The following is a 20,709-nucleotide window of genomic DNA, read 5'->3' as shown; positions in this document are numbered from 1 at the left end:
AGTCCTTACAGGTCTCTATCCTCCCTGGGCATCAGTCCTTCAGAGCTGCATAGAGTGAGTTCTCAGGGCATGTGTGAGAGAGACTGGAAGCTTCCAGGACAGAAATGGACTTTACTTAGCTCTGTCTCTCTTGGCCAGGGCAGAGTGTTGAGCGGTGGACATCTCTGGGCTCCTGATGCCCAGGACAGAGCTTGGCTCAGCAAGCTTTTGAGAACATGCACCAAATTCCTTGGCTTTAGAGGGGAAGAAAGCAGATGATGACAATCAAAAGGGGTGTTATGAGAATTAGGCAGAGTAAGAGTATGTGGGCCTAGGAAGCCCTGATCCACAAAGAAGTCCTTCCTGGGGCAAAAGTCCCTGGGAATGATGAGCTTGTAGGCCACATGCCTACCAGAGTACCTAACAAGAGGTCCTTCTACTTAGAAGTCACCATGATCACAGGAAATTCCTCCCTGGAGCACTCCTTGTCCAGTGTCTCTCCCTCCAGTCTTCCAATAAGTATACACTACTTAAGGGACCCAGCTCCTGCACACCTGCTAGTACTCTGGACTGAATACACTCACTCACACAAGACATATTTCTGAGCTCCTTTTCTGTGTCAGAATCCATGTCTTAGAATATTTAGAATGGAATTCCTTAACATTTTTAAAGAATACAAATAATATCTATCATTTATTGAGGGTACCTGTGTAACAGTTACCATATGCCTCAGCTCACTTAATTCTCACAACTCTGTGAGGCAAGTACAATTATTATCCCCATTTTACAGACAAGGAAACTGAGGTTCTCAGTTCTCTGACTCAAAACTCCCATACTTCTTTTCTATTTAAGAAAATAATTCACTCATTCATGCATCAAACATTTAATGTACACCTGTGCTGTGTGCCTGGCCTTAGGGACATCAGAATAAATAAGCAGAGGAGAGGCTTAAACAGAGCTGGGTTTGAGGATTGGAAGGTGAGAAATCAAAGGTTCAGGAGGGCAGTGAGGAAGCTACTGTAACTCTCCAGGGAGACCTAATGACTTTCTGATGCTGAGCATAGGCAAGGGAGGGTGGAGGGAAAGGAGTGATGTTTGGATGGAGGAGTTGGGGAAAGGTGTTTGGAGTCAGATGTTTAGCTTTACTATTTGACCATCCATATATCTATTTTTTTCTTCCTTCAAGCATCTACTGAACATCTACAATGCACTAGGTTTCTTCCATCCATTATCTTATTTTACCTTTACTACCAGATCACTCCACTTTTTGACTAAGTATCTCTAATCCCTTGCCACCACTGAAAACCCAGGGCGATTTAAGTTTATCTATGTTTTGGGCAGGGCCCATTTCAATTTTGTAGATATGTCCCAGGAGGAGGGGGTGGTGGAGCAGTAATCCTAATAGGTTTTGCTTTCTGAACACAGTCCCTGCTATTTTGTGTGGGACCCACAGTCACTAGATCTAGTTTCTAGAACATGCTCAACCCACCCCCTTGAGATATCAGGCTTCTGCTCTGGGCTAGGCCTTGAGGGAAAGGAACACCAACTTGAAAATGAAGCTCTGGCCTCCAAGAGCCCGGCACAGAAGATAGGAAAGTAAATAACAGAATACAAAGTAACAAGGCTGTAACAGAGGCCTGCGCAAGCATTACTCCAACTAGCTGTGAGAGATCCCAGAGAAGCGGGAACATTTCAACTAGACTTTAAGAATAAGTAGGGGTTCCTAAAGTGCAGGTGGGAAAGAAGTTCCAAGCATTGTCATTTGTACCAAACTCTAAGCTGAGCCATTCCCTTAAGGCACCTCTAACGTTCCTAACGTCCATTCTAGGGATTCAGAGAGGGAAAGGTTGTGTCGGGGCTGGCATGGGTCAGGAGACAAGGAGGCCAGGTTTTGGGGCCTCGGAGCAGCTGCAGGCGAGCTACGAAGATAGACCTCCTAGGAGGTCCCTCCAGCTCCGCACGTGGTCTGGCCAGGAAGTAAGGGCAAGCCGACGGGGGAGCTTTCCCATCACAGCCCGCGGACTGGGGCAAAGGAAGGGTAGAATAGTTACCATGCCATCCTGGAGCCTTCACTCTGATTGGCCCGAGCATCAGCAACCCAAGTCTCTCCGCTCCAAAGAAGGGGGCGGAGCCTCAGCATAGCGTCATCACTCTTCTCCCACCCCCGACCGATGTAGCCACTCACCAGCCTACCTCTAGGGGACCTTGTGACGTCACGACTCTCTCCCAGCCAACCGCGGCGGCGAGGGGCGGTACTTCATGTCCCTCCCGCTGCCCCTCCCGCTTCCTCCCCCTAATTCCTTCCGTCCCTCCTCTTCCCCCTCTCCCGTCTCCCAAAGACAGCCCCCACGTTCGGTTTCAAAAGACTCTAGGTCCAATGAATAACAGGGCGGGCCTAGAGTGGCGGCGGTATCTGCCAATGCGCAGACAGCGAGGGCGGAGCGCCCGCAGCGAGCCTCTGACTGCAGGCGGCGTGTGACGCAGTCGGGCCCTCTGCGCGCTGCGCCCGAAGCGGCGGTCGGTAGCGGTGGTGGTGGAGGCGGCGACGGTTTCGTGGCGGCCGCGCGCTGCTCTCTGAGCGGCGGGTGGCAGACGGGCCTAGGCCCTCACTCTTGACACTTCCCGTCCCCCACCGCATCGCGGTAAGTCGGGAGCCGGGGTGGTGGCGGCCGGGGACCGGCAGGCTCCTCCTCCCCTCAGGGCGGGCGGGTGCGCGGGGAGTCCCAGGCCCTCTCCGCGCCCGAGTCTGGCGCCGGGGCGCGCACCTTGTGCCCTGAGGGAGGGGGCGGGGCCCGCGACCCTGCGGCCCCGAGGCCCAGCTCTTCGGGCTCTGGGAAGGAGTCGCTATCGGTGGGATCTGGGCCCGGGGGTCTCGCGTTGCAGCCTACGTTGAGGGGCGTCCCTCTAGCTGGTTGTACTCATTCATTTGCCCGGCGGTAGTTAGGTGGGCCGGCCCTTTGCGGGGGCAGCGCTTTGAGACCCTGAGTACGGTTTTCTCAGCACTTCTCTGACCGTCGTGCGGGATGGGCTTTATTTGCCTTGGTTTCTCCAAGGGGAAATTTGCAGCCCCAGGGGAGGGTGAGTGGGTCGGGAGTTTGTTACCTTTTTAAAACAGTGTCTGAGAATTAAGGTCTGTTCAATGGAGTGAAAGCTTATTTTCTGTTCTCCCACGTGTTCCACGTAAAGCTAGACGAGGTGAGGTTTTTGGATTACTATCGCCATAAGGACCTTAGAAATTAAGCCAATCCTCCTACTCTACATTAAATGCAAGTTTTATAGGTGGAGAACCCGAGGCCCAGAGAAGAAACAGGATTAGCCAATGCTACATCTGACTCAGTGTAGAAATTTTTCTACTACACTGCCCTCCCTGGGTGTTCCAGCCTCCCATTACTGAGGATTCCCTTTGGAAGAGTGGAGGGGTTAAGGTAGGGGCATTGGATAGTTAGGAGCAGACCTAGTCTTCAGTAGCGTTTCCGATTTAGTTACTACCAGCTCTGTTCCTGGTAAGGCAGACGCTTCATTAGTTCACCTAGACCTTGAGAACTAAACTTACAAGTTGGTTAAAGAATGTTAGTTATGTTATGTATTGGAAATGAATCGATAAAACTACATGTCATTGGCTAGTTTCCTGTCCCAGGTCTGAAATTTTTATTTGTGGCAGCTGCTGGGGACTCAGAAGAAAGAGTCCAGTTAATGAACTACAGCAATATTGGAATAGAAAACCAGAAATATGGACAAGACTTAGAAAGGTACACAGCAGTCATTTTGTATTTCTTGTACCTCGGAACTCATAGCTCCTCTCTTACTGAATTCGAACATTGTAGTAGAATGAAATGAGAAAATTAAACTATTTTGGGAGAAGAAGCTAACTGGAAGAAAGAAAGAAAAGAGCAGTGATCATCCCCTGTGACACTCTTATAAATTCAGAAGGAAACACTTGTTGACTGAGTGACAGATGGTGTGTTTGGAACTTGGTCGAAGAAGTTAGGATATTTAAAAAACAAACCAGAAGTTGGACAGGAAGGAGGTACTGGGAAATACTTTGATAAGGTTATTTTTTGACTCTTCATTGAGATTTGATGAAGGCCACTTTGGTCTGTTCACATAAGTCAGATTGTCACTTTCCTCTTGTTTAGATGATGAAGCAAAAACTGAAAAATGTAGTGTGTAAGAGCAGAAGAGAACTGTAGTCTTAATACTAAGAGGTGAACAGGGTATGTTTTCTGTGACATGTTCTCTTCTGGGAAGCCTTTCCTGGCATTCTTTCCCCTGCAAGCTTCCATAACACTTATTTGATATTTCTATTTATAGCACAAATTATTTTGTATTTTAGCTGTGTCTTTTTATTAGACTGGTAAAAAAAATTTTTGACTTTGTATTCAGTTTGCTTGGCACAGAGTAGGCCCGCAGTAAGTGTGCTTGCCTGAATGGATAAACAAATATGGAGGAGTTAAGCCTAAAAATAGTCTATAAAGAGGCTGGGTATTTGTGTACTCCTGAAATACGGGGCCCAGATAAGAGGACCCATACCATTCGTGTGATACACGGTACTTTGGTACCTGACTTTATTCATGTCCACTTGCTCCTGGATAGCTAAGAACAAGCACAGCTTTTAGGGAACCAAGTTCATAGCTTGGAAAAAATCAGTAATATTACTTTATTGTGATTTTTATAGTAGCAATTAACTTTAGGAAGAAAGGGGTGGTAGTACTGATATTTAATTTCCAGTAAATAAAGAGCACATCTGTAATTATGCAATTTGTCCAAAGCTTAGGAGATTAAGAAATTTAGAGATTTAACAGTAGGTATTAGAGACAGAGTATGTAAACAATGTTTCTTAAGAACTTGGTGCATTCTGTGTGTTTGGAATTGAACCTAAGTATTTGGCATTTGTGTATTGTAGTATTTTACCCATAAGGTACTCATAACACCCCCTCCCTAAGTTGTAACAACCAAGAATGCCTCCAAACATTGTGACATGTTACCTGGGAGGCAAAACGGCCCCTGAGTGAGACCACTGCTCTAGAGAAAACGTTCCCAGTATTTCAGTAAAAAAATCTTACCTTTATCATGTCTGGTCTATGCTTGTGGAGTCCGCTAATAAATTGCATCTGGTTAAAATTGTTCTCGAAAATGCTTAAATTGTCAGAATCTGGTATGGGAAGCTGAAAAGCTAAGAGTCCTAGAGTCACTTTCTTTAGTTTCTCTTTTCATTTCTGTGGTAACCTCCCTTTCTCTGGGATAGGAGAAATCAAAGTCCTATTTGAAAGGAGATAGGTCGTTGGGTAAATAGAGCAATATTTATTGGTTTTTGTGGAAGAGGGCAAAAAAGAACTTGTAGTTGAATTGATATAATTAAATGTGATGCTCTGTGATTCCATCATCTCTCCATTTCACTGATACACGACAGGCCACATGAATCGGAGGTCTTGTCCCATTGTACTGACTCTGAGAATTTAATAAACACTGAGAATTATTTGCCACATTTTAAGAGTTTGTACTTAATTCAGTGTAATGCGAAACAATTGTAATTTTTTAGTAGAGAAATAAAAATGATTTCTTAAAGTATAGGTCTAATTAGCTAAGTCTGGTACTAAGAGTTTAAGCTGGGAGGTAGTAGGGTAAATTGGAAGGTGTGAAACTGGAGTCAGACGATTAGAGGGAGGCTCTAGCAATGGTCTAGCAGTTCTCAAAGTTTGAGGTCTTGGGACTCCTTTATGCTTTTAAGAATTATTGCAGACTCCGAACAGCTAGAAACTGAAACTAATATTTAAAAGATTTATTGATTTAAAAAATACTCTTATGAAAAGTTACTCAAAAATTTAGTGACAACAGTGGCATTGTTTTACATTTTTGCAAATCTTTTTAACGTCTAGCTTAATAGAAGACCACTGAATTTGCGGATCTTTTGCATTCAGATGGTTGGTATGTTGTTTTAGTTGAAGTATGTGAAGAAAATCCAGCCTCATACAGATATATAGTATTTGGAAAAAGGAGTGTTTTAATAACCTCTTCAAATAATTGTAGATTTCTCCTTTTGACAGTACACTCAAATCTTTTTAAAGGTTTGTTGCAACATGGAATCTGAAACCATATCATTGAACTTTTGTACAGTGTTACATTAAAATTCATTGGTCTGTCTTGCACTTTGAATGGGTGTTTGTTTACCTTCGCATGATTTTATGACATATACTGGTCATTAGGAATCATTGGTGCACTGAGTTACACAGCTCTTCCAAATGTTGACAAATTTACAGTTGCTAATATTTCCACCCATTTCATCAGATAAATCTTTTAAGAACTGGGAAGTTGACAAGCTCATAGTGGTGTACACAAGTTTTCAATATTCCAATTTTTGCTTCAAATCTAAGTAACCATAGTTTGTCATTTATTCTTTGAAATAAAAATGGTGTTCCATTAAAAAAAACAATTGGTTCAGCTTTCTACTCAAAAGTAATCACCCAAGTGTTTTTCCTTGGGACAGCCATTGTACTTCAATATGTAGAAGTGCTTTTGAGTACTTCCCACTTCATCCCCCAAAATAATCACACAGAGTATTGAAAAGATGTGTACTGAAGTGTCGAGAGTTAATACAATCAATAATTTTTACTGCTCCATCAAGGACATTTAAGTGAAAGTGGATTTTTGTGTGTGCTATAAGTGGGTGGCAGTGAAGAATCCAGTGACTATACAGTTTGGGGCCATTGTCTTGTTTCATGCTCAGGTTCTAGGTGTAGAGGTCAGCACTGTTTTTTTTAAAAAGGCAAATAATGTCTTAGGATTATTATGAAAATAGTTTTGACTTCTTGGGCCTTTGGACCACACTTTGAGAACCACTAATCTAGGGCAATGATTTTTCACACTGGTTCATACAGCTGTAAGCTTCTTTGAAAGGATCAGCTGATGGGGTTCTACTGTGCCGCCACCCCTCTTTACTTCAGCCAGGGCAGCTTTTGTGCTTATGTCTGTTTTATGGACTGGGTTCCATAGCTAACAATATTTGAAAACCACTGATCAAGGGAAAAATAATCGAATGCCTGAATTAATCTGTTCAGGAAGGGAACAGTTCATCCTCCTTGAATACGTGTTGGAGTCACTCATCATCACACCTTTGTTTAGACTTCCATGTGCTTCTTTTACACAAAGATTACTAGTATCTGCCCACCTAACCCTTCTTGCTGGAATAAGCTTCTTAAGAAATAGGCATATGGTTTTGTAAATTAAAAAGGTGAGTAGTTGGGAATGAGGCTAGAGATGTGAAATGAGCAGAAGTGAATGAATGATCCAGAGTGACAGTATATTGTGTGGGGAGGTAATTGTTTTCATTGTTTGCAGTGGTGCTTTACAGTTGTGTTAAGTGGTCAGTAGATGACACTGAAGTATTGGGAAATAAATCATATTATGTATGGAGTTCTAGCTAGGCATTGATCAATCAAGGTTTAGAGTGGGGGGAAATTATTACATTTTTCTAATTAAAAATATTGTAAAACTAAACACAAACCTGCTTTTGAGGAACTCTAGTTTGAGGCAGCTTTGTCCTCCTAACAGTCCTTTGGTGTAGGCTGTATAATCCCTGTTGTTCAGATGTATCAACAGAAATTGAGGTCTGAGGTTGAATATCATGACTTAACTACAATTACACAGTAGCAAGTAGCAGCGGTTTTTTATTCCTGTTTTACCTTTTTATTTTGAATTTTAGATTTACAGAGAACTGCAAACATACTAAGTGGCAGAGAGTTTTTAATATAGATTTGTCTCTAAAGCTAACGTATTCTTCACTACTTCAGTTTGTAAAATGAGTGTTATGTTAAGGGGGTGAAAAAATGCTACTCAGCACTATGAGGAAGGAGCTGTATTAGACACTGTGGATTATTTCAAGTTAATTTTACACACGAATGGGAGAAATGAAGCAAAATCAAGATCCTTTTTACCAGGGCAGCAAACAACTCATACACGCAAGTGGCAGGTATAACAACAAATATATTGCATAACTAAAAACAGCTGGGAGGCATTAGTTTATGTAATAGAGGTTCGAAAGGGGGAGGGGGAGGGGAAGGGGAAGTATTTTTATACTGGTAAGAGTCTGAAGGGTCTAATCTGGGACAGTCATGTGAAGCAGGTGAGGCTTGAGCAGCAATTTTTAGAAAGAAAAGGGAACATAGTATTTAGAGAGAAGAATGAATGTTCTAACAAAGGGAATGGCTTGATCTCGGGATCAATCATAGGAAGGATATTGTAAAAACAAGTGGATAGTTTTGCTGGGCTATATTATTAGGTGATTAAGATTAGGCCAATCTCTTTTACCTGGAATTCTCCCCACTCCCATCCCTCCTCTCTCATCCAAGGCAAAAATTAGTATTTTTCTATTCAGTTTATCTGTGATGATAATTCCTGTCTTTTTAAGTACTTTTGTGACGATTAGATGAGAGACTATATGAAAAAGTACTTTGTAAACTGGAAAGTACTATACTAGTCCATTTGTCTAACAGATATTTAGTGTTTTTGCTCTTTACTGAGTTTGATACAAAGGAAGTCAGTGAAGTGGAAAGAAAAAATTACTGCCCATTTGTGTAACTTTCTGTTGTCAGAGAGCAGCAAGCTTGCTTAGTCATTCGGATAGCACTTAAAGTTGGCAATTGACTGGGTGTTACCATGTTTCAGGTTCTGTCCACCACTTTTCTGGAAGAAAACAGTTTTGTCATTGTGCCCAGAGTTCACAAAGCTCACAAAAATTGGACATCAGTTTATTGAGCTTTAGTTGGGACAGTGGGAGAATACTGGACTACTGTTAACCTGTTATTAAGGCTACCTCTTTCTTATATCTGACAGTCTGAATTATTAATTAGAAGATTGAGCATAGAGAACAGTAAATTTAAGGACATTGTCTCTTTCTGTATGGCACTATTTCATTCTTATTTTTTCTTTCTAAATATGTCTTTTTTTAATTTTAAGGGGAAACTGAATAAATTGAAATGGTTGAAAGACAACTTTTTTGGGGCTGCATTGGGTCTTTGTTGCTGTGCGTGGGCTTTCTCTAGTTCCGGCGAGCGGGGGCTGCTCTTCGTTAAGGTGCACGGGCTTCTCATTGAGGTGGCTTCTCTTGTTGCAAAGCACGGGCTCTAGGTGTGTGGGCTTCAGTAGTTGTGGTGCGCAGGCTCAGTAGTTGTGGTACATGGGCTTAGTTGCTCCGCGGCATGCGGGATCTTCCCAGACCAGGGCTCGAACCCGTGTCCCCTGCATTGGCAGGTGGATTCTTAACTACTGCGCCACCAGGGACGTCCCTCTAAATATGTCTTATACCAAAAAAAAATTGCAACGAGTGTAAGTCAGTCCATCCGTAGAGGAAGTGGTTAATCTTTGTAGGAAAGTTCATAGAGGCCATGGTGATACCTTATAAATTGTCAGTCCATAAGAGAGATTACCTTCCTGGTGACTAGAACTCCCTTGTTTGCCAGAGAAGTGTCTCTTTCTCCTGATAGTGCTGGATCAATACTGCCAAATTTTGGTCTTATAGGTTTCCTATTTGTAATGAATGTAAAGTCATTTCCCTTTAGTTGTCAGTGTTCTTTCTTAAGGAGGACTGGACTCTAGACTCTAGGAGCATAGCTTCTGGAGTAAATAATAGCTCTGTGATCTTGGGCAAGTTATTTCTGTCTCAATTTCCCCATTTTTAAAATAGGGATAAGAATAACTACACTGGATTTTTGGGAGGTTTATAAGAGAATTCATTAAAAAGCACTTAGGACTTCCCTGGTGGCGCAGTGATTAAGAATCCGCCTGCCAGAATAAAGACGCAGACATAGAGAATGAACTTGAGGACACTGGGAGGGGGAAGGGTAAGCTGGGACGAAGTGAGAGAGTGGCATGAACATATATACACTACCAAATGTAAAATAGATAGCTAGTGGGAAGCAGCCACATAGCACAGGGAGATCAGCTTGGTGCTTTGTGTCCACCTAGAGGGGTGGGATAGGGAGGGTGGGAGGGAGATGCAAGAGGGAGGAGATATGGGGATATATGTATATGTATAGCTGATTCACTTTGTTATACAGCAGAAACTAACACACCATTGTAAAGCAGTTATATTCCAATAAAGATGTTAATTTAAAAAAGGAAAAAAAAGAATCTGCCTGCCAATGCAGGGGGCAGGGGTTTAAGCCCTGGTCTGGGAAGATCCCACATGCCGCAGAGCAACTAAACCCGTGCGCACAACTACTGAGCCTTCACTCTAGAGCCTGTGAGCCCCAAGTACTGAGTCCGCGTGCCTAGAGCCTGTGCTCTGCAACAAGAGAAGCCACTGCAATGAGAAGCCCATGCACCGCAACGAAGAGTAGCCCCTGCTCGCCACAGCTAGAGGAAGCCCGCACGCAGCAACGAAGACCCAACGCAGCCAAAGATAAATGAGTAAAATTTTTTTAAAAAAGCACTTAGAACAGCGCTTGGGACACAGTAGGAACTCAAATGTTAGCTAGTATTATTTACTCTAGGAGGGTTTCAGTTTGGGCCAGGTTAATGTATTTGAAAGGATAAAGACTTGAATATGTGCTGTTCCTTTAAACTTGAATGAATTTAGAAGTTCCACACATTTCAGTCTCTAGGATTACTTCTTTCTCTTTTTTGAATAGATTTTTTAATGGAAATAGAGAGTTAGTGCAAATATCTGCATCCTCTAGATCTTTTGTTATTGTTAATAGAGAAAGTAAACATTACAGAAAAGTTTGGGTCCTCTGAATCTCTGCCCTATGCCTCATTTCCCTTCGTCTCTCCAGAGGCAACCACCTTCATCTATTTTACTAACTAGTCTCCCTCTTTTACTTTTACTACGTATATATGTATCCATAAATAACAGTGTATTATCTTTTCTATTTTAGAGAAAGAATCTGCCAAATGTATCTTTTTCAACTTCCTTTTTTTCATTAAACATCTTTTACTTGAAATAATTCTCATAGGGTAACTTTGTTCAAATGTTCTGGTGGTGCCTTACTCTTGATACACCGTATTCTGGGTACATACTTAGCAGAATGCTCTGATTCAGTCCTTTAATTGGGTAATTTAATGTTAATGACATCACTACATAATAAACTGTTAAGTACATTCATTATATGTTTATCATGTGAGGGAAACTGGGCTTGGTGTTGAGATACAAGGCCAGATAGGAAAGGTACACAAATAACCCATTCTTACCTGTGTACCTTTCTTATGCTTTCCCTCTCTTCTCTTTCTAATCCCTTAAGGCCTAGTTCACATTCTAAATCCTCAGGAATTTTTCCTCACATTTCTCGCCCATTTTCCGACCTAATTTTGACTTCTTATTTCTTGGCACTTACGTGCTCTTTGAGTTAATGTGTGGGTTCTTTCTCTGATTATATCAGAAGTTACAAACTCAAATCCTGTTGGGGCCAGGCAGCTGATGGAGATGAATGATACTGGGTGGGTATTGTGGCACATTAGAGAGTATGGCTATGACCAAAAGAGACAGTTCCTACTAAGCTCCAGACTCTTACTGCCATGAAGTGATTATAGTCCTAGTTTGCTTAATCATTTTTCTGACATATCCCTATTTTAAATGTTATCAGCTAGACTGACAATATATATATACATAAACATTTCAAAGTACATATGTATGTGTATAGTATACCATATATATGTGTGTGTGTGTGTGTGTGTGTGTGTGTGTGTGTTTGTATGTATATATAACAGGCCAAAGAAGTATCTCCCGGTTGTATCCAGCCGTTTTGTGATCTCTTCCCTTTAGCAACCTCTGAATTAAATGATAAATTCTACCAAGAATCTTTCCTTTCATGGCTTCCTTTTGTTGTGAGAATTAATGTAGCATAATTTTAAGTTAGAAGGTACTTCTAAAGTAACTTGATCATGGGACTTTCCTGGTGGTCCAGCAGTTAAGACTCCACACTCCCAGTGCAGGGGGCCCCCAGTTCGATCCCTGGTCAAAGAACTAGATCCTGCATGCTGCAACTAAGACCCGGTGCAGCCAAATAAATAAATTTTTTTTTTTTAAATAAAGTAACTTGATCATTTAGACTGTGGTTTTTTTTTTTTTTTTTTAAATTTAGTTATTTATTTTTGGCTGTGTTGGGTCTTCGTTTCTGTGCGAGGGCTTTCTCTAGTTGTGGCAAGCGGGGGCCACTCTTCATCGCGGTGCGCGGGCCTCTCACTATCGCGGCCTCTCTTGTTGCGGAGCACAGGCTCCAGACGCGCAGGCTCAGTAGTTGTGGCTCACGGGCCCACTTGCTCCGCGGCATGTGGGATCTTCCCAGACCAGGGCTCGAACCTGTGTCCCCTGCATTAGCAAGCAGATTCTCAACCACTGCGCCACCAGGGAAGCCCTAGACTGTGTTTTAAAGGCACATTCGTGATGATTATCATTAATTTAGAAAATGAGTACATCTATGTTTCAGACCCATTGTTAGGTTTTGGGATAGTAAACAAATGGTACTATTCCTATCTTAGAGGAGTTCATTACGTATTGAGGGGATCGTTGGGGGAGGTTGAGAGGTTGACTTCCTTGGGAAGCAGACACTGACTTGGAGATATCCTTCATGAGTTTTATTAGAGAGTGAGCTTGGGATCACCACCTGTGGGAGAAAAGGAAGCAGAAATGAGCTGAGGAAGAAATTGAATTGTGATAGTATCTTAATGAAGGCCTCAGCCAATCCATGGAGAGTATGAAGCTAGGATCACCCTTCAGAGTTACCCTAAGGTGGAGCAAAGGTGCCTGGCTTTTGGATATGGTCTATCCTCCGGAGGTGATCTGACCTTGGGTGAGGCAGCTCTCAGCAGGGACAGTTCTGAAGAGGGCCGACAGCTGAGGGCAATCTTTTGGTAGTACTTCTCAGCAGCTGGGACAACAAATCCTTGAGTCCCAAAGGGAGATCTGTGTAGTTGGTGTTATCACGGGTCCACTATAGAGTCAAGATAGATATGTGTAAACAAATCATAATGTGCCATGTAAGCCCAAAGGAATGACTAATTGCTAAAGGGAGTTCGAGAAGGCTTATAGAAGAGATGTCATTTGAACTAGGTTTTGAAGAATGAATTAGTACGTTGTTTGGTAGGGGCGGGGGGAGGCATTTTTCATGAGTCACTGACATTTCATAGCATATTCAGGAAATAGATTTGTTTGAAGAGCAAAGGGTTTAATGTATTAGCCATTCTTTAATTTCTAACGATCATGATAAAAATAATGAGGCTGTTTCCAAAATCTTGGTTTGCTTCCATGGTGATAGTTTTTTAAAAAACACTTAGAATCCCAGTGTGATCAGGCTTGAGGCTAAACCAGGCTCATCCTTGCCAGAACCAAAAAGATAGGCTGAGCTTGAGTGAGAAGCTTTTTTTCCAGGAGTCTAAATTAGATTTGGTCCCTGTGTTGTCCTTGTTCTTGGGTCTGGAACAGATGAATTTCCTTAATATTCGGCACATGTTCTTGCTTGTTTCTTAGTATCTTCCATCCTAGGATTGAGGGTGTCCATGGGAGGTCAGAGGTTAAACTGGGGATCTACCACTTATCACTTCTTTGACCTTGGGGAAACTTGCTGAACACATGATCCTGTTTCCTCAACTGTAAAATACAGGTGGTGATGCATAATACCATACTTTTAGGGTTGTTGAGATAATATATAAGGGCTTGTAAACTGTGAAGTGTTTCTCAGGATATTTTATTACTACTTAAAATCCTTTGTGGAATATATGTGTGATACTAGGTTTTTATGTTAGGATAAGACTATTTAAAATCAAATTTTGATTGTTAGAAGTTGTGGATTTGGTCTGTAGAACCTAGTGCCACTGAAACCCTAATTAACACTAAAATCTTCTGTATGAGGACAAATTTCATAGAGAAAAACTATTAACTGGGCTTTTGTATGGAAGATGTCAGATTTACAGGAATAGATTGCTATTTGTGGGGTCGAATAAGAAAACAAATGGCAGATTTAGCATAACAATATTACAACTCAGTTTTTACCTTACTGGTGACGGGTCAAAAAATTTAGTCAGCAGATAAAGTGGATTTAGTAGGGGCTTTGACCCAAGACTGCAGTGTGAGAGAGAGTACAATCAAAATGAGTTGGTCCAGACATCTGACCCCTAGCATAACTGTCAATTCTGAATGAACTGTTGAAAAGCAAAACTGTAGTACTTCCAAGAATATTTCCCCTGGAAGGGAGAGTCATCAGTTAATATGGTAAAGGTCCAGTCTGTGACTTTGTGACACCTGATAAATTGGGAAGGCAGGAAACTTCAAGCAGATCTCATTACTGAAAGAGAAATGATGATTACCTGAAATATAACCTCCAGTTCCAAGGGAATGCATTAGAGTCACTTGAGGAGCCTTTCAAAATGCAAATGTCTACATCCAAATCCTGGACATTTTGGTTTCTGACTTCTGGAATGGGGCCTAGAGGCTTGTAGTTTGAAAAGCTTGCCATCTAATTCTGATGTGGCCCTCTTGAACCACTGGTTTCAGTGAGCTTTGTTTAATTGAAGGAGTTATTAAATTCCTGGATGTTAGGATAAAGAACTAAGTGCTGGAATTTTTTTTCTAGGGGAACACAGGGGGCAGAATGTTGCTTTCTATAAAAAGCATTTCTTATTTCATCTTTTTCCCAGTGTTGCACAAAATGTTTTGGGTGTTAGAATACCAAAGTGCTAATGGGACACTGGAACATTGTGGGGCACACCTCAACATGTTATTGATATGTTTAATTCTATTATATGAATGAGGCATATGATTTTACTAGAAGAAAGAAACTACTTCATTATGTGTAAATAATAAAAAAGCTATCATGCCTGTTGTAAAATCCAAACAAGCATGATTGACTATTTTCTGAGTTTTCATATTTAAAGTAGTTTACTCATTATTTTCTTGTCTGCTGGCAGGTAAGTGGTAGCAGATGTCCTAAGTTTAAGGAAAATTTATAGAGGGGGAAAGTGTTTACTTTTTTAGTAAACTATACCTTTGCCTTGTTTTCATTCAGATCTAGAGGGGGAAATCAAACTTCATTTTTGTACTTGTTGGAACTTTGGTCCAATTCATTAAGTGTGACTGGGTGTATAGTTTGGATACTGGAGGGGACTCATTCATATGCAGTGGGGGTTTTGACCAAAGGTTTTCTGTAGTATTCCCAGAAGAAGTAGAAGATAGATAAGCAGGGGACCATAGAGAGTACTGTTAAGAAGTAATCTCAAAAAGAATGTCAGGGCACCAGAATCTCTGGGAGATTTAGAGATGGGAGGAGGAGGTGTGTATAGTTTGAAGAACAATATTACATCATTTTATATACAAACAAATGGGGGAAAAACTTTTTACAATGCAAACTGTTGAAACTAAAGCCTGGCAAAAATGTTAGCTTCTCAGGTGGTTGGGATAAGAGAATATCCTTGTACTTTTTAATGGGTATTCTGCATAACTTACTACGTGGGACATACCAAAATCTGGTACAGTAGACCTGAAATCTTTATTAAAGGGGGGCTTAGGTTTTTTAAAAAGGTCGAAAAACATTGTTTTAAAGGGATGGTTGTTGGTGGGATATGAAGTTTAACTTCACATTATGGTACTAATTCAATTCAGCTCAATTTTACGAAGTCTGTTTTATCATACAGAGTTTTAGGATATTGAATGAGAGTGAACGTTATGCTATAGTTTGAATAGGCCTAATAAATTTGTAGAATGATACATTTTTCTGAAAAAAATTCCATTGCACTCTGTGGTCTTTAAAAAGTGATAATTTTTTTCTTCTTTCCAGCTTTCTGAAGATTTCGAAGATGTTTAATAAGTCATTTGGAACACCCTTTGGGGGTGGCACCGGTGGCTTTGGCACAGCTTCAACATTTGGGCAGAGTAAGTTTTAAAAAATAACAAATGAGGGAGAAAAATCTTAAGCTATTATTAAGAATAAATCCACTCCAGTAGTTTTAGATAGGAATTAATTTATGCTTTGGTCTTTATAATAACTTTGAAAAATGACCAGGATACGATCTTGTTAAAATTTTCTAAAAAGAAGTAAGTTCTGAGTTTTCATGGTTTTCTGATCATCAGTAGAAGGTATTTAAAGTATTGTTATTAATTGGCTTTGGCAGAAATTTATAATTTGTTACTAATTTTCAGACCAGGAAATCCTTTTTTAAATATTGAAGTCTAAAATGCAATTATTGGAACATCCCTGGTGGCCCAGTGGTAAAGAATCCGCCTTACAATGCAGGGGACGCGGGTTCGATCCCTGGTCAGGGAACAAAGATCCCACATGCCGCGGGGCAACTAAGCCCGCGTGCCACAACTACTGAGCTTGCACGCCTCAACTAGAGAGACTGTGTGCCACAAGCTACAGAGCCCACATGCTCTGGCACCCGCACGCCACAACTAGAGAGAAGCCCGTGCGCCGCAATGAAGAGCCCACGAGCTGCAGCGATGATCCCGCATGCCGCAACTAAGACCCAACACAGCCATAAATAAATAAATAAATAAATAAATCTTTTAAAAAATAAAATGCAACTATTGAGGGACGTCCCTGGCAGTCCAGTGGTTAAGATGCCCTGCTTCCACTGCAAGGGGCCCGGGTTGGATCCCTGGTCGGGGAACTAAGATCCCTCATGCTGCGTGGCCAAAAAAATAAAATAAAATAAAATGCAGTTGCTGAGTAACTGCTCTGAGATTTGCTCTGTGAATAAGAAACAACGGTTAAAATGTCAAAGTCCCTAATTCCCACCAGCCCTCCTGAGATCCATTTCCCCTTCCACTCCACATGGCACTAGTTGCCTATAGCAACCCTTATTCACTCACTTATAAACTTTTTGTTAAAAATTTATACTTAAACACAAAAACAGAAGGAATGGTATAACGAACTCTCATGTACTTATTTCCCAGCTTCAGCTATCAGCATTTTCCCAATCTTGTTTTTATCCCTCTCTTTTTAAGTGGAGCATCTGAACAGTTTTTTAATGGAAATCCCAGGAACTTTAATTCATGAAGGTTTTTAAAAAGCATAACTACCAATCCTCAATCATTCCTAACAAAAATATTAGAGAAAATTTTTACAAGTGTCTCCTGACCTTTTCTTAAACTATTGTATATATCTAGGTCCTTGATTTTTAACCAAGAGTGCCCACTAGGTGGATTCTTAACCACTGGACCACCAGGGAAGTCCAGAGTCACTTTTTTTTTTTTTTTAGTTTATTTATTTTATTTATTTATTTTTGGCTGAGTTGGGTCTTCGTAGCTGCGCGTGGGCTTTCTCTAGTAGCGGTGAGCGGGGGCTACTCTTCGTTGCTGTGTGCGGGCTTCTCAATGCGGTGGCTTCTCTTGTTGCGGAGCATGGGCTCTAGGTGCGCGGGCTTCAGTAGTTGCGGCACACAAGCTTAGTAGTTGTGGCTCATGGGCTCTAGAGCGCAGCCTCCATAGTTGTGGCGCACAGGCTTAGTTGCTCTGCGGCATGTGGGATCTTCCCAGACCAGGGATCGAACCCGTGTCTCCTGAATTGGCAGGCGGATTCTCAACCATTGCGCCACCAGGGAAGCCCCCAGAGTCACTTTAAAAAAAAATTTTTTTTATTGAAATATACTTGATTTACAATGTTGTGTTAGTTTCTGGTGTACAGCAGCGTGATTCAGTTATACATACATATATATTTTCAGATTCTTTTGCATTATAGTTTATTTTGTAAGATATTGACTAAATTAACAGTTCCCTGTGCTATACAGTAGGACCTTGTTGTTTATCTCAGAGTCACTTTTGGAGGTTCTTTCCCGAAATACATATATCCCATCATAGAACTATGGAATTAGAATCTCTGGGATTGGAAGTTGAACATGTGTATTTTGAAAACTTCCCAGGTCATTCTGATGTGCTCCTCTAATTAAGGACCATTCATCCCAGAGACTGTGGAGTGTATGGTGTCTGGAGAAAATTTTCACGGTTTTTTGTTTCTTTTGTTTTTCTTTTGTTTTTTGGCTGCATTGGGTCTTCGTTGCTGTGCGTGGGCTTTCTCTAGTTGCGGTGAGCGGGAGCTACTCTTTGTTGCGGTGCGCAGGCTTCTCACTGCGGTGGCTTCTCTTGTTGCTGATCACGGGCTCTAGGCACATGGGCTTCCGTAGTTGTGACTCGCGGGCTCTAGAGTGCAGGCTCCGTAGTTGTAGCGCACGGGTTTAGTTGCTCGGCAGCATGTGGGATCTTCCTGGACCAGGGCTCGAACCCTTGTCCCCTGCATTGGCAGGCGGATTCTTAACCACTGTGCCACCAGGAAACCCAAATTTTGATTATTTTTGTCTGTAGTTCATAGTAGCTTGGCACTCTTTTTTTTTAAAACCTATCAACATCTTTAACTTATTGAAAAGTTATAACCTTTTTAACTTTAAGTTTCCTTACTTTACCCAGGACAATGAATAAAGTGTAGCTTAATATCAGCTCTGTTATAAGTAGTCTGATGGAATTTTGAAAAAATAGTTTTTGGATTAGACCAGTGGTCCTGTTCAAATGCAGAATGTTAAGAAATATTAAAATCCTCTTTCATTGGGCCACCTGGTTTAGATTTTATTCTGACCCTGGATTTTGCTTTATCAGATACTGGTTTTGGCACTACTAGTGGAGGGGCATTTGGAACATCTGCATTTGGTTCTAGCAACAATACCGGAGGCCTGTTTGGAAATTCACAGACCAAACCAGGTAGGGGCTTTATTTGGAATACAGTTGGTTTATTCATAGCTGGTATAGGGCTTCACTTAGTGACTCCAGTCTGTTTAACCCTTTTTTTCCCCTCTCTGTCTCTCCAGGAGGCTTATTTGGTACCAATTCATTTAGCCAGCCAGCTACCTCCACAAGCAGTGGCTTTGGGTTTGGCACATCGACAGGAACATCAAACAGCTTGTTTGGAACTGCAAGCACAGGGACCAGTCTCTTCTCATCCCAAAACAATGCCTTTGCACAAAATAAACCAACAGGCTTTGGGAGTAAGTAGTAAATCATTGGATTTCTGCATCTAACAATTTGATTTGCTTATTGAATGTGTTCTCTCTTCTCCTTTTCCCTGTGTTCACCCACCTCCTTTTCTCACCACATAGCAAAAACATGGGAAGAGGAAAACTTCAAAATGGTATTGAAAAGTTTAATAGGCTGAAAAGGAAGGGGTACATCTCTTCAAGAATGGAAGTCTGAGGGGCACTGGTATTTAAGGAATATGCAGAGGAAGAGGTACCTGATATAGAATGACCAGAGAATAAGATGAAAAGCCAAGTCAGAGTACTGTCATAGGTGTCAAGAAGGGAGAATTTCAAGGAGAAATATGTATAGTTAACTGTAGTATACTGCAGGGGCACCTTCCTGCCTTTGTTTCGCTTTTGGTTTGAAGAAACTGAAGCAGGAATGGTAAGTACTGGATGTGACATGGTTACTCCTCCATTCCTTAGCCATAGCAAGTGTTTTTAATTGATGGCTTCTTTCTCTTTAAGTCTAAATGTGGCCCAGGGATATTTCACCACACAGTTCTTTGAGGCAGAAACACTGCTAGTTGCACAGGTGTGCCCTGTGAGTTGATGCCATTCCCAGCACTAGTATGGTAGAATAAGTAAGTTAGCCAGCTATCAGTATTTTACAAAGGGAAAGTTGTTTGAGGGGATGTTGAAATATTTAACCATGACAATATAAAATGCAATCTAAAATACTAATTCAAAAGAGATATGCCTATTTACTTTATACATTAGGACATGTTTTTAGAAAAGAAATAGTTTGACTGCCAGTGAGAAATCACATTCCTCTTAACTTGATATTAGGATGTCACTTAATATTAAATATTGGCAAATAACTTTGTATTGCTTACTGCTATTTCTGGTACCATATGTGTAATTTCTTTAGAAGTAGTATCTTATATTTTGAAAAATACATTCCTTAGATAACAGTTAAATTCTCTGTTATGTAATTTTTTTAAACTCAGCTATTTGGAAAAGTAGATTTATTTCTATAAATGACCAACATGCCTACTAATTTTTCTAAATTATTTTTCTGGGTGAAATTTTATATTAACCTATGTGTGGTTACCCTAATGGGACCATTTGTTTGTTTTAAACTTTTTGGTTATATGTGGGTGTTTGTAATAATATATGTAAATAAAATATACTGTGACTCTTGTTCAGGTCTGTTGTGGTAAGGGATTGTCAGAAAGACAAGTTCATTGAGCATCTGGTCTTACCGAGAGAAATAAGATAAAATATTTAATGAAACAGAATACTGTTTCTTCTAACTTGTTGTCTAAGTATGCCCAAGGACTTTACAGACACTTACCTGACCAAAGATTCAGATTTTGTTTCACTTCAAAGTTGTGAGCCTAGAACTGTGTGTGTCTGTATGAAATATCTGTTTGAAGGTACTTGCTAGGGAGATTTGAAAGATAGAAAACCTGAGGCTTTGAAAATAATGCTGCTCTAATGCCACAGGCCAATTCCAAGATAGCTTACAGATTCTTAAATTCCTTACTGTTACCATCCATTTTTCTTTCTAATTTATAGATTTTGGAACAAGTACCAGCAGCGGGGGACTTTTTGGAACTACAAATACCACCTCTAATCCTTTTGGTAGCACATCTGGCTCCCTCTTTGGGCCAAGTAGTTTTACAGCTGCTCCTACTGGGACTACTATTAAGTTTAACGTAAGTATTGTCTTTCTATCTTTGTGGAATATTTTTGTCTCCTGTATGTTTTTTTGCAGGAGGAATCATAAAATTTCTTCTC

General features: G+C 41.0%; 2 protein-coding genes across 12 annotated transcripts in view; one reads left to right on the top strand and one right to left on the bottom strand.

The window, feature by feature from the left end:
- PGAP2 (post-GPI attachment to proteins 2) overlaps positions 1-2,109 on the bottom strand; it is a 33,068-nt gene extending 30,959 nt beyond the window's left edge. For 5 of the 6 annotated variants that reach the window (XM_061201339.1, XM_061201340.1, XM_061201341.1 and 2 more), the window contains exon 1: positions 2,031-2,095. Coding sequence is in view for 1 of the 6 variants with exons in the window: in XM_061201344.1 (XP_061057327.1) it covers positions 2,031-2,033 (3 nt within the window). In the remaining 5 variants the exon portion in view is untranslated. Of the gene's footprint in view, positions 1-2,030 lie in introns of all 6 variants that reach the window. The other variant, XM_061201344.1, reaches the window with a different exon arrangement.
- A 326-nt stretch (positions 2,110-2,435) lies between these two features.
- NUP98 (nucleoporin 98 and 96 precursor) overlaps positions 2,436-20,709 on the top strand; it is a 97,314-nt gene continuing 79,040 nt past the window's right edge. For all 6 annotated transcript variants that reach the window (XM_061201335.1, XM_061201337.1, XM_061201334.1 and 3 more), the window contains exons 1-5: positions 2,436-2,621; positions 15,741-15,835; positions 18,551-18,652; positions 18,760-18,936; positions 20,488-20,627. In XM_061201335.1, the coding sequence (XP_061057318.1) occupies positions 15,760-15,835; positions 18,551-18,652; positions 18,760-18,936; positions 20,488-20,627 (495 nt within the window). In that variant the 5' untranslated portion in view covers positions 2,436-2,621; positions 15,741-15,759. The remainder of the gene's footprint in view (positions 2,622-15,740; positions 15,836-18,550; positions 18,653-18,759; positions 18,937-20,487; positions 20,628-20,709) is intronic.

Source organism: Eubalaena glacialis, chromosome 10 (assembly GCF_028564815.1).
Source record: "Eubalaena glacialis isolate mEubGla1 chromosome 10, mEubGla1.1.hap2.+ XY, whole genome shotgun sequence".
NCBI lineage: Eukaryota > Metazoa > Chordata > Mammalia > Artiodactyla > Balaenidae > Eubalaena > Eubalaena glacialis.
The sequence above is the reverse complement of the archived record's forward strand: the minus strand, read 5'-3'. Positions and strand labels throughout refer to the sequence as shown.